The 14432-nt window shown below is 41.7% G+C and overlaps 1 protein-coding gene across 2 annotated transcripts in view; it reads left to right on the plus strand.

The window, feature by feature from the left end:
- Nucleotides 1-14432, plus strand: part of UBTD2 (ubiquitin domain containing 2) — a 45775-nt gene that overhangs the window by 15535 nt on the left and 15808 nt on the right. For both annotated transcript variants that reach the window (XM_080997283.1, XM_080997282.1), the window contains exon 2: nucleotides 9579-9815. In XM_080997283.1, coding sequence (XP_080853409.1) covers nucleotides 9579-9815 — 237 coding nt within the window. The remainder of the gene's footprint in view (nucleotides 1-9578; nucleotides 9816-14432) is intronic.

Consider the following 14432-nt stretch of genomic DNA (forward strand, 5'->3'; position numbering starts at 1 on the left):
CAAATTTGCACCAGTTATTTCCGAAGACATAGCCCAAGGAAGGAAGGCTGCACAGATGCTCTTTTACTGCACAGTGACACTGCTGAACTTTATGTAAGGTGTAATAACTGAATGAAAATTCACTACAACTGCAGTAACAGCAGCACTGTATATGCAGAGAAGTTCCGCACATGTGGCAAACATTTGTGTAGACATTCACACCACAGATGTTATTTTAAAAGTTAGCAAGTAGTCTTGCTGGCGAGCCACTCTGACCGAGAAGGAAGGGTGTTGTCAGAGAAGTGGCACGCATGTTAAGCCATTACAGTGGTACCTCATGTTAAGTACTTAATTTGTTCCGGAGGTCCGTTCTTAACCTGAAACTCTTCTTAACCTGAAGCACCACTTTAGCTAATGGGGCCTCCTGCTGCTTCCGCGCTGCCGGAGCACAATTTCTGTTCTCATCCTGAAGCAAAGTTCTTAACCTGAAGCACTATTTCTGGGTTAGCGGAGTCTGTAACCTGAAGCGTATGTAACCCGAGGTACCACTGTACTCCCCTTCTTCAACCTCCCTCCCCCTTAGCTGAAATAGGGCTGGCCCAAGACACTTCATTGCTTAAGGTAAAAATAACATCCCATGTACCAAAGCTGCCCAGACCAGCAGTTGAATCTCAGCTATGAGATAGCAGATTGTCTTCAGGTGCAGTGAAGGATGCTATCTTAGGCGTTGCAGGACAGGTCACACATACCCTCCACACACACACTCAGAATTTGCCACCTGAAGTGCCTGTCTCATGTCAGGGCTAGCCATGACTAGGAAGTCGTGTGAGAAGCAGGGAGATGAGTGTGCAAATAAGCATATGCCCCCCCTCAGTAGTGCTGAGCGTGGAAGTCAGGGGTTGACAACTTGGGAGCCAGAATGGTACCCCTCAGTCAGATTTAGTTCAGGGATTTATCAGTTCCCTGCTTTAGTTTACTGCAATGAATGCACAATGATAGGATATCATTTTATGCCTGATAAAGCTTTTGACTAGCTTTTACAAACTATGCAACTACAGAGATATTTTTTTTCTTGCAATGCAAATTCAGTTGGAAGCTTGAATTGTTTGGATCAACTTCTGCCATTCCAGATGTCTCTTACATACCATGAATTTCTTTGGCCGTCTTCCTATGTATTCTTTTTCCATCAAGGGTTTAACAGAGTAACATTGATGCAAAGATGTGTTGTTGTTACATTTAATTGCCACTGCCAGCATCTATTGAGTAACCTATTGGCATTTATTTGTGTCAGTGATGGGGTCTTGAAATTTGGCAATGTAAAGTTCTCATTAATCAAACTGATTGCCTTGTAAAAAGAGCTGAGGTTGTTTCCCATCTCCACTGAAAATTGAAGTGTTTGTGATATTCTTAGATATTTTTAAATATCATCCCAGTCTACTGAAATTGATAAAGTTACTTTCCTAAAGAAAGTTTTGTAAATTTAATTTACATTTGTTTACATTTTCTGTGAGATACCTTATCAGCTGTAGTTCTATTTGCAGAAAAGATGAGGCATTCAAAATTCTGGTTTGTTAATATTTTACTAACTTTAAAACATTTACTACTTTGATTAAAGGAGTGTGTCCATTCTCCCCATTCAAATGATTTCATCACTAACCGATTGCTAAGTACTGCTTTGACTGGGCAGAGTAATTAATGCTTAATATTGGCAGCAGTCAAATCTGAGCTTACACATGATATTGTTGGATTCCCGCCCCCCCCCCCCCTAATCTTTTGACTAGAGTCCTAGAATAATTGTGTTTTTTTATTAGGCTGCTTAGAGGATTAAATAGATGCCACTAAATTCTGTGGACTTTTTAAAACAAAAACAAAAAACACCTCATCATACTGTCAGTGCATTCTCCGATGATAGCTTCTGTGGTGACAGAATAATCTGTATTTCCCTGTCACAGAATAATCCAATATTTCCCAGTTATTTGGGCCATACCTTTTTTTAATAGGGAAAATATTTTATCCAACTTGCATGCAGTTCTTTTGTAGTACTCTCTGAAGTGGCAGAAATCATGTGGTGAGGCTTTAAAAAGTAACACTAGAGCTCCTGAAGGCACACATAAGAGCATTCCATGGTCCTTCTGAAGTGCATTTTCAAAAAACTTGATTTTACTCCCCTTTCTTTATATAAACCACCAATGTTGTAAACTGCTCAATAGAGCAAAATATGATTTTTAAGAAGTAGTAATATCAGCAGTCTCCTTCAGTGCTGAAGAGGCCTAGGACTCAAATTTCAAAGCTGTCTCTTTCAGCAAAATGACTAGGCAACATGGTAAATGATATTCATGTATTTATGCAAGTTATTTTTTCTGCTGTTTATGTAAAAAATTGATTAATGTTCAGAATCAAGCACAGGCTGTTCTTGTACTTATCCTCCACTTAAAAGGGGGTACTGTGTGCTTGGTACCATTGTTTCTGTATCTCAGATCTTGAGAGGTGCTGAAGATTTAATGGTGACATAATGAGTGACCTCTGCCTTATTCCTTGATGGGCATCAGCATTTAGCACTTTGTTCTAGTTTAAGAAAAATATAACATTCAGATCATATGTAAAATATAGAAATTAAAATTGACCTTCCCGTGCTTAAAACCAGCCATTAATAAAGATCAAATACAAAAACCAAAACTACAACCAGCCATTAAAATTTGACCAAACATTTTATTTGATTGTTCTTTGAAAGCATTTAATTAATGAAAAAAACTAATTTTTTTCTTACCCCTCTTTCAAAGCAGTCAAATTAACCTGACTTGAGCAACAGCAAGTAATTAAACCATGCCCCAACATTTCCCTGCTAAGAAAGTTTTATCCCGATTTCTCTCATTTCCTTAATGTAACAGTAGTTCTTGTCATCACATTACGAGGCAGTAATGATGCACAAATGTGAGTGTAAAGTAGTATGGCCTTCTGAGATGGATTAATTAAAGTTTCTGGCACTAATTATAATAACTACTGCTTTTTATTGTTTAAACCTTATTAAACTCTGCAATCCCTTCAGAAAAACAAGGCTCAGAGAGTAAATTGTGTATGCTGAAAACCTAAGCATACCCTCTTTGAAATTTATCCCCTTCTGCTAGCCTGCCAGTGAGGTTATCATATCTGCCAAGTCTGGGAAGATAAATCTTGGCTTGACTGTCTAAACTGATGTTCATTCTGTACCTAATAATAACACTTTTCCTCTTGTTCAAGACTGTACAACTGTACAGTGATTTTTTAATATATATTTTAGGTTCAGCTACAAAAAAATTGTTGCACCTACCTATTGAAGTGTTGGGTGTTTTCCACTGGTTCATATGGCAGATGGATTATCAAAACATGTTACAGAATTTTTTTTTATCATAGCAGTGCAGAATATGGTCTTTAAAGGATATATTTCATATCAAAATCTCACATAATCTGAGTAGTCAATTGTATGCAAAATCCCATGACATGTTGAGGAGGAAAACATTTTTAATGCAAAAGAAGTGTCCTGTCTCACAAAATGTTACCTGTGATCATTATTTTTGCCCTCAGCTATTTTTTCCAGTTTCTGCAACCCACTTTTCAGACTTTTCTGTCCATTGTAATAATGATTGGAATGAAGCTGTCTACAAGAGTTCTGGTGTAGTTTTTGTTATGTGAATGGTGCCACGGACCCCCTGAGTGGGTCACACAGACCCCCTGGAGTTCATGGATCACCAATTAGGAACCACTGATCTCGAGCATTAAGGTATTTTCCAAGTCTGTTTTTCCATGTGGATGTGGATATGTGTTTGTCCAGGAAGACACTTTATCCTTGCAAATTGTTTTAAAGGTTTTCAGTAAAGTTTGTAGTAAAAAATGAGAGAATGTAAAGGAAATAATGCACAGCTTGATGGTCACAGCTTTCAGTTTGGTTCTGGGCCCAATACAGAGTGCTAATAGTTATCTTTTAAAGCCCTAAATGGCTTTGGAACAGGATACCTGAAGCGTATTCTCCTCCCATATATACTAGCCTGGGCCTTAAGATCTTCATTGAGCGGCATTCTCCCAGGTACTGGGAATTGATGTACTTTAACTGTGTGTTGAATGCACTTTAAATGTATGGTGTGGCTCTGCCCAAGTGACTGATGTTCGTGAAATTTTGCCCTGCAGGAGTGGATACTTCTCCTTTATGGTAGGTCTTCAGCTGCCCTTGTTTTAGTGATAATTCTGTGCTACAGCAAGTCTTTTACTGTAGCCCATTGACCTAAGAATGGCAAATTTTGCCTTTTAAATTACCGTGCCAAGGTGAATGGGGGTGGGATGGGAATGATTTGAGAATTGAACCTCCAGCTGTTTGTAGTTGAGTGTGAGAGAAGCAGCCTGACATTTGAGGAGCCCAGAGAATGTTATCCTCTCATTATACATTCAGTATGCAGTCTTTTTGCAACTGCAGGTGGCCAGCATGGTTGCAGGCATGCAGAGTTCCTGTACTGATCTTCCAGTGACAGAGGTGTTTTAAGAAATTACAGTGACATGATTCTAACCAAAATTGAAACACTATGTTGTACGTCACTAGAATTTTTAAAAATGGAGTGAGTTGAAAGTTATGTGAAGTATTCTGTTGGCAGTTTAACTGAACATGAAATAAAATCCTGTGGAAGTACCGTATTTTTCGCACCATAGGACGCACTGGACAATAGGACGCACTTTGTTTTAGAGGGGGGAGAACAAGAAAAAAAAAATCTCCCCCTCTCTGCCCAGCGCCCCTTCAGTGAAGCGGCAGGAGGCGCTGCACAGAGAGGGGGAGAACTTCCCCCCTCTTGTTTTCCCGCTCTAAAACAAGGTGCCGTTTAAGGTGCGTTCAGGCGGCTACCTTGGAAGCCTGGAGAGCGAGAGGGGTCGGTGTGCCCTGACCCCTCTCGCTCTCCAGGCTTCAGGTTCCTTTCGACCTGCTCTTTGGGGCTGGCGGGGGGAAGCCCACCACCAGCCCCAAAGAGCAGGTCAGGGAGCAGCGGAAAGGCGCAGCGGAGAGGGAGAGGGTCGCGGGGGGCTGCTTTAGCCCCGCGAGTGCTCTCCCGGCTGGAGAGGTGACGCGCGGCTATAGAGGCTCCTGCCATAGCCGCGCGTCAGCTCTCCAGCCAGGAGAGGGTCACGGGGCTATGGCGTCTTCGCTCCATAGGATGCACACACATTTCCCCTTCATTTTTGAAGGGGAAAAAGTGCGTCCTATAGAGCGAAAACTACGGTAGTAGCTTTTGAAATAAGGCAAAACAGTGATAGTGCTTCGCTGATAGGAGCAGCTATAAACTTAATCATTGCTAGTGAGTTTGTCAGCTAACATTTCCGCTTCAAGCTTATGCCAATCTTCTAATTAAGTGATGAGCTCAAATAGCTGAAGAGAGCTATTAATGGCATTTAGTTAATTGGCTAATGTGATCCTACCAATAAATGTCACAGTGGGACAAACTGTTAATGTACTGTTAACTAAAACCAGTAGATCTTAGCTGAGCTGGGAAGTAGCTTGTAGATCATCCCTTCTAGAGAAAGGAATAATACTTAAGAGTCAAGGATTGAGAGATCATTATGTGATTCTACTAGCTGAGAAGATTTGTGTCTCAGTTGTGGCTGCTGGGCACTCAATTCAGCTCCAATTTAGGCTTAATGGTGGTAGACTTACAATGGATTTTCACCAGGCTTCCTGCCAGCATTGTGTGTTTGCCCAACAAACCTGGATAGAACGGTTGCATCTCATATCTTCCAAACTAGTAATCTAATGATAATGATAATAATTTATTATTTCTACCCCGCCTATCTGGCTGGGTTTCCCCCGCCACTCTGGGCAGCTTTCAACAGAACATTAAAAACAGAATAAAACTTCAAACATTAAAAACTTCCCTAAACAGGGCTTCCTTCAGTTACTCTTATTTATACGATAATAAAATGTGCTCTCAATCCCAATCCCAATACCACTTCTAGTGTACACCAGCAGAATTCCCATTTTAGACTACAGTGGTACCTCGGGTTACATACGCTTCAGGTTACAGACTCCGCTAACCCAGAAATAGTACCTCGGGTTAAGAACTTTGCTTCAGGATAAGAACAGAAATCGTGCCGCCGCGGCAGCAGAAGGCCCCATTAGCTAAAGTAATGCTTCAGGTTCAGAACAGTTTCAGGTTAAGAACAGACCTCCGGAACGAATTAAGTACTTAACCCAAGGTACCACTGTATATGAAAGGAATTGGAGATTTGTTGTGACTCATGGTGAACAGGCAAAATCCCCTTTATTCTTAAAGTGCTTCAGCTGTTGTGTTAGATGACCTGAACTCTAAGCAATCTAATCCTTAGTCATTTGTCTATTACACACGTTTGTTGCAGAGATTGTACTTTTGATGTTCTACCTTACACTTAACACAGTCCAAAACAATATATTCTCTCATTCACTATATTGAAGGAAGAGAGCATAATCAAGCTGTAAATAGAAGAGGACCTATGACAAAAATTAGTATCCTGACAGCATGCAGGGTAAGCTTCTCAGCAGGATAGATACCTGGGGAGAAGAAAAAAGGTGTTGAGAAACAGCAAGAATGTTGGAATTGCCTGTAAGCCATTTCAATAATTAATGTTTGGGGGAAGCAAAAAATAAATAAATCAAATCATTTGGTATACGTTTACATTCATTGTGTTTGTGTTCAAAGATGAGGCTAGTTGTTACTAAACCCAAATGTTTACTGAAGTTGCTGTTTAGAATCCGATGACATACTAATGGGATTCAAAATGTTCCATTTAATTGTTCTTTAAAGTGTATGAAGGTGGGGATGTGATGCAGGGGAGGGAGTTTGAAAAGCTTTCATACACTTGTCCATAATAGTTTGGAGTCTGCCAGATTTGCACTCAACCTATAAATTTCCTCTAAATTCAGTGTGTGACTACAGTTCTTGTATATTTGAGGCCTTCCAACAAGCTGGTTGTTTTGTGAACAGTTACATCTACTGTTCTGGATTTTGTAGATGGTCAGCACAAAAGGCAACTTGTTCTAGTTGCATAAAACATAAAGGAGCAGCAGATTTGCATGGTCAAGTATCTAAAGAAAAGACTATTATTACCCTACAGTCCTAGCAGCATACACAACTAACCCGCTTTTAAACATCATAATTGGTTGTAGCTTATTTTGAGATACAGTAATTGGCCCTAGGTCAGACAATAAGTGTTTTATGACAGAGCAAGGATTTAAACCTGGGTCTCCGACCCACGTCCAACACTTTAGTCACTACACCAAAACATATAAGGCACACAAAATATGAATGGGATCAACCTGACTTTTCAGATGATTCATTACTTGCATTTTCTGGCAGCATTCTCAACCTTAGATAGTTCACCTTAATTTTCCTTTGCTTTGAGACCATTATTCTGTTAAATATTTTAATGAATTCACAGCCTGCTGAGCACTATACCATATTGAATTGGTAAACATAAAACGTATCTTATTGAATGAATGACGTTAAACTATATAATCTGCTAGCTGTAAGATAGGGGTGTCTGTTACTCTTTTCAAAAAGAGATAATTGACGTTTGTGCAATTCCTGTGGGGAGACACATTCGTCTTCTAGAATATATCCTGTTGGATTTCCAGTAGCCGCTTAAATGCAGCCAATGTGACTTGTTTATACAGAACAGTGTTGGAAAAGTTTCCATTTTTATTTATTTCCCCCCATTTATGCTGTTGTTTCTAGCTCTTGCTACTCAGAAACACAAAGTACCGTATTTTTTGCACCATAACACTCACTTTTTCCCTCCTAGAAAGTAAGGGGAAATGTCTGCGCGTGTTATGGAGGGAATGCCTACGGGTGGCGGGGGGGATCTGCTGCAGTCGTGAGCAGAGGATCCACGGTTCCCCTTCCTTCCCTCCTCCATGGCTCACTTTGAAACAGCAAAGCGAGAGAAGAGCCGCTGAGTGGGGAGGAGAGAGGGACAGAGAGCCTGCTTCTTTAAAGGAGCAAAGCGGGAGAGGAGAGGAGCCGCTTACACAAGTGTAAGCGGCTCCTGTCCGGTTGGCTCCTTTAAAGCAAGCAGGCTCTCTGTCCCTCTCTCCTCCCCACTCAGCTTGCTAAATAGCAGCAAAGTTTTTCTGCTCGCTAAGCCGGGGATGAGCGGGGAGGAGGGAGAAAAGCAGAGCCTGCTTGCTTTAAAGGAGCAAAGCGGGAGAGGAGAGGAGCCTTCTCCCCTTATACTCCTCTTCTTCATTATTAGCAGCATCCTTCTCCACCCACCCCACGCATGTTCCTTCTCCCCTTAAACCCCTCTCCTGCATTATTAGCAGCATCCTTCTCCACACACCCCACGCGTGCTCCTTCTCCCCTTAAACCCCTCTTCTGCATTATTAGCAGCATCCTTCTCCACACACCCCACGTGTGCTCCTTGTCCCTTGAGTGCTTTTCCTTCCCTCCCCACTTAAAACGTGGTTACAAAGCACGGATCCACATGGATCCTCAGGATTTTTGCACTGGGTCACCCCAAATTCACCATCAGATCACATAGCATGTCCATGGCTACATCTTGCACCAAAAAAATCACCTAAAAACTACATGCGTGTTATGGTCAGGTGCGTGTTATAGAGCGAAAAATACGGTATTTTTTTGTGAGACGTATTCTTCGAAGATTCCTACAGCTCACTTGAGTGCAAGTTTCATTTTAGATATTCTTTGGAGAATTTGCCATTTGTTGCAAAAAGAGTCACATAATTGTTGCTTAGTTTTCCTAGCTTCAATAATCAACTAAACCAACTGAACATTGAAATCTGGTAACTTGCTCAACACTGAAGAACTACTGGCAACTTGTATATTTCTGTTTGCACAAACATGATCAGCAAAAGATTAGGCAAATATTTGTCTCCTCTTTCAGTCACGTCTGGTGAATAAGAGCCATCTTATCCTCAAACATTCAAAATTATGAAATGGCCACTATAATATTGACAAGTATTTTTGCATTTTATTCACTATCCTGCTTGTAGTAACTGCATGAGTGTTCTATGCAGCAAAAGTGTAAAATGTGAAGGGAATGTGTTTGGTGATGAGAACACAGTAAGGAAATATTTGTATGTGTTCCTGGTGTGAAGCACTACATGTTTAGGAATGTGCATCTACCCTTCACATTCATATATGTTTCAGAGATCACCAGTTTAAAAGGCCGAAAGCATACAGCAATGGGAGACAGGCTCCAGTGGAAATCCACTCCTTATATAAAAATCTTGCATTTAATGATGAACAATTCAGCGTATTTTGATCATATCTGGTAACTCAGAAATGGAAGAGTGAAATGTATTTTTGCCTTTTGTGACGAGATGCTCTTACTTAATAGTTGGCTCTTGGGGCAATGGCATTCTGAAACTTTTTTTGTTACAAATGATTAATCAGACTGTAACAGATGTCACAAAAAGTGAAGAAACCCAAAAACACTGTGGAAGATCAGAATGGAGTACTGTTGAAAAGGCATTTGAGCTGGGGAGGAGATAACCAAAAGTTGTTACTCAGTTTGAACAGCTCTCAACCAGAGAAAAGGAGCAAGTTGTTTCAACACAGTGCCTGATTTCTTCTCTTCTCCCCCACCCCCAGTTGCACTAGGTCGTAATCAGCCCTTGAAAAAGGAAAAACCAAAATGGAAAAGTGATTATCCGATGACAGATGGACAACTGCGCAGCAAAAGAGACGAATTTTGGGACACCGCACCTGCTTTTGAAGGCCGCAAGGAAATCTGGGATGCCTTGAAGGCTGCAGCACATGCATTTGAGAATAATGATCATGAACTTGCACAGGCAATCATTGATGGTGCAAACATAACATTACCTCATGGTAAGTATGCCCATAATGGATGGACTTTAGCAGCAGTGAGTAGAAAATAATTTCGCTTAGACAACTTTCCTGAAGTCATGCTTTCCAAATGACTAGGTCCACATGTAAATGAATATAATGACTGCTTTTTGATGTTAATTATTTAGAAAAGTTTAGCATTATGACAAAGGAGCCTCAGTAACCTTCAAGTTTACACATTCCCTCACCTTCTGATAGAACCATGAGGAACAGATTGTGAGTTTCATCTTTAGAGTTGTGTATGTTTCCTCTCTGACATCATCAGCCAGGGTTAAAATTGTGAGTACAATATACACCACAGCTCCACAAATGCACAAAGTGATTAGTATCAAATAACAATTTGTGTTCTACTACTCCATTGTCATACAGTCGTACCTTGGAAGTCGAACGGAATCCGTTCCAAAAGTCCATTCGACTTCCAAAACGTTTGGAAACCAAAGCGCGGCTTTGGATTGGCTGCAGGAAGCTCCTGCAACCAATCAGAAGCTGCGGAAGTCCCGTCGGAAGTTTGGCTTCCAAAAATAGTTCACAAAGCGGAACAGTCACTTCTGGGTTTGCAGCATTCGGGAGCCAAACATTCCAGAACTTATTTGTTGTTTAGTCGTGTCCGACGCTTCGTGACCCCCTGGACCAGAGCACGACAGGCACTCCTGTCTTCCACTGCCTCCCGCAGTTTGGTCAGACTCATGTTTGTGGCTTCAAGAACACTGTCCAACCATCTCGTCCTCTGTCGTCCCCTTCTCCTTGTGCCCTCAATCTTTCCCAACATCAGGGTCTTTTCCAGGGAGTCTTCTCTTCTCATGAGGTGGCCAAAGTATTGGAGCCTCAGTTTCATGATCTGTCCTTCCAGTGACCACTCAGGGCTGATTTCCTTAAGAATGGATGCGTTTGATCTTCTTGCAGTCCATGGGACTCTCAAGAGTCTCCTCCAGCACCATAATTCAAAAGCATCAATTTTTCGGCGATCAGCTTTCTTTATGGTCCAGCTCTCACTTCCATACATCACTACTGGGAAAACCATAGCTTTTACTATACGGACCTTTGTTGGCAAGGTGATGTCTCTACTTTTTAAGATGCTGTCTAGGTTTGCCATCGCCTTTCTCCCAAGGAGCAGGCGTCTTTTAATTTCGTGACTGCTGTCACCATCTGCAGTGATCATGGAGCCCAAGAAAGTAAAATCTCTCTCTGCCTCCATTTCTTCCCCTTCTATTTGCCAGGAGGTGATGGGCCCAGTGGCCATGATCTTCGTTTTTTTGATGTTGAGCTTCAGACCATATTTTGCGCTCTCCTCTTTCACCCTCATTAAAAGGTTCTTTAATTCCTCTTCACTTTCTGCCATCAAGGTTGTATCATCTGCATATCTGAGGTTGTTGATATTTCTTCCGGCGATCTTAATTCATCCAGCCCAGCCTTTCACATGATGAATTCTGCATATAAGTTAAATAATCAGGGAGACAATATACAGCCTTGCCGTACTCCTTTCCCAATTTTGAACCAATCAGTTGTTCCATATCCAGTTCTAACTGTAGCTTCTTGTCCCACGTAGAGATTTCTCAGGAGACAGATGAGGTGATCAGGCACTCCCATTTCTTTAAGAACTTGCCATAGTTTGCTGTGGTCGACACAGTCAAAGGCTTTTGCATAGTCAATGAAGCAGAAGTAGATGTCTTTCTGGAACTCTCTAGCTTTCTCCATAATCCAGCGCATGTTTGCAATTTGGTCTCTGGTTCCTCTGCCCCTTCGAAATCCAGCTTGCACTTCTGGGAGTTCTCGGTCCACATACTGCTTAAGCCTGCCTTGTAGAATTTTAAGCATAACCTTGCTAGCGTGTGAAATGAGTGCAATTGTGTGGTAGTTAGAGCATTCATTGACACTGCCCTTCTTGGGGATTGGGATGTAGACTGATCTTCTCCAATCCTCTGGCCACTGCTGAGTTTTCCAAATTTGCTGGCATATTGAGTGTAGCACCTTAACAGCATCATCTTTTAAAATTTTAAATAGTTCAGCTGGAATATCATCACTTCCACTGGCCTTGTTATTAGCAGTGCTTTCTAAGGCCCATTTGACTTCACTCTCCAGGATGTCTGGCTCAAGGTCAGCAACCACACTACCTGGGGTATACGAGACATCCATTTCTTTCTGGTATAGTTCCTCTGTGTATTCTTGCCACCTCTTCTTGATGTCTTCTGCTTCTGTTAGGTCCTTTCCACTTTTGTCTTTTATTATGGTAATCTTTGTACGAAATGTTCCTTTCATATCTCCAATTTTCTTGAACAGATCTCTGGTTTTTCCCATTCTATTGTTTTCCTCTATTTCTTTGCATGCTCGTTTAAGAAGGCCTTCTTGTCTCTCCTTTCTATTCTTTGGAAATCTGCATTCAATTTCCTGTATCTTTCACTATCTCCCTCGCATTTTGCTTGCCTTTTCTCCCCCGCTATTTGTAAGGCCTCGTTGGAAAGCCACTTTGCTTTCTTGCATTTCCTTTTCATTGGGATGGTTTTAGTTGCTGCCTCCTGTATAATGTTACGAGCCTCCATCCATAGTTCTTCAGGCACTCTGTCCACCAAATCTAAATCCTTAAACCTGTTCCTCACTTCCACTGTGTATTCATAAGGGATTGTATCTTACCGTCCCAGTGGTTTTTCCTACTTTCTTCAGTTTAAGCTTGAATTTTGCTATAAGAAGCTGATGATCTGAGCCACAGTCAGCTCCAGGTCTTGTTTTTGCTGACTGTATAGAGCTTCTCCATCTTTGGCTGCAGAGAATATAATCAATCTGATTTCGATGCTGCCCATCTGGTGATGTCCATGTGTAGAGTCGTCTCTTGTGTTGTTGGAAAAGAGTGTTTGTGATGACCAGCTTGTTCTCTTGGCAGAACTCTATTAGCCTTTGCCCTGCTTCGTTGTGAACTCCAAGGCCAAACTTGCCAGTTGTTCCTTTTATCTCTTGACTCCCTACTTTAGCATTCCAATCCCCTATAATGAGAAGAACATCCTTCTTTGGTGTCATTTCTATAAGGTGTTGTAAGTCTTCATAGAATTGCTCAATTTCAGTTTCTTCAGCACCAGTGGTTGGTGCATAAACTTGGATTACTGTGATGTTAAAAGGTCTGCCTTGGATTCGTATCGAGATCATTCTATCATTTTTGAGATTGCATCCCAGTACAGCTTTCGCCACTCTTTTGTTGACTATGAGGGCCACTCCATTTCTTTTACGGGATTCTTGCCCACAGTAGTAGATATGATGGTCATCCGAACTGAATTCGCCCATTCCCGTCCATTTTAGTTCACTGATGCCCAGGATGTCAATATTTATTCTTGCCATCTCATTTTTGACCACATCCAACTTACCCAGGTTCATGGTTCTTACATTCCAGGTTCCTATGCAATATTTTTCTTTACAGCATTGGACTTTCCTTTCGCTTCCAGGCATATCCGCAACTGAGCGTCCTTTTGGCTTTGGCCCAGCCGCTTCATCAGCTCTGAATCTACTTGTACTTGTCCTCCGCTCTTCCTCAGTAGCATGTTGGACGCCTTCCGACCTGAGGGGCTCATCTTCCAGCGTCATAACTTTCATATGCCTGTTGTCTTTGTCCATGGAGTTTTCTTGGCAGGGATACTGGAGTGGCTTGCCGGTTCCTGCTCCAGGTGGATCACGTTTGGTCAAAACTCTCCACTATGACCTGTCCATCTTGGGTGGCCCTGCACGGCATAGCTCATAGCTTCTCTGAGTTATTCAAGCCCCTTCGCCATGGCAAGGCAGTGATCCATGAAGGGGATTCCAGAACTAGACTGTTCAAAAACCAAGGTACGACTGTACTCAGTTTGAGAGACAGTACCTCTTTTCTTTGAAGCAAAAGAAAGACCTGGGAAAGACTGGCATGACACATCTCTAGAAATCCTTTCTGGGGACAGTAGAAGTTCCTGGTAACCCTCTAAAAGCAGTCATTTAAGCAATTGTTCCTTTTTTGCTTGTAACTGTTGGATTGTTACCAACCTTTATGCTGTAAGGAGAAATGGGCATGTGTGTTTTTTGTTCTGCTCCTCTAAAGAGCAGGGTTTGGTTCACATTCTTCCTGTATCATCTCCTTCCTTTGCCATCTCTTGTAATTATTTGAAACCATCGGTAATATGAACATCTATACTCCACTTTCTGAAAAGCCCGCTTTTATAGCCTTTTTCTAGGCAGCCTCTTAGCATAACCCTTTTTCTGATCTTCACCAGCAAAGTACTGTTAACACACTGAGGATGAATAGTTGCTTAGTCAGGTCTCAACTGTCCTCTTTCACTTCTGCTTTCTCTGTTCTTTGCCTCATACCTCAGCAGATTTTTCCCTACTGAAAGATAACTTCCAACTAACAGTTAACCATTTATTATGGACCAGAACCACCAGGAAATCAGAATCTGTTGTTTCCCAGACCCAATCAAGATGGATTTACCTTATCCTGGCCTTGTCTGTAAAAATTAGAAGCGCTTGTGTCTCCCTCTAGCTCCCTCCCTCAGAACCTGTTACTCAGCAGCTACAGTCAAACCTTGGTTCCCGAACGCCTCCGATTAGGAACGTTTCTGCTCCCAAACACTGAAAACCCAGAAGTAATTG

The sequence above is a fragment of the Podarcis pityusensis genome (genome assembly GCF_964106645.2).
Source record: "Podarcis pityusensis genome assembly, chromosome: 2".
In the NCBI taxonomy this organism is placed as follows: Eukaryota; Metazoa; Chordata; class Lepidosauria; order Squamata; family Lacertidae; genus Podarcis; species Podarcis pityusensis.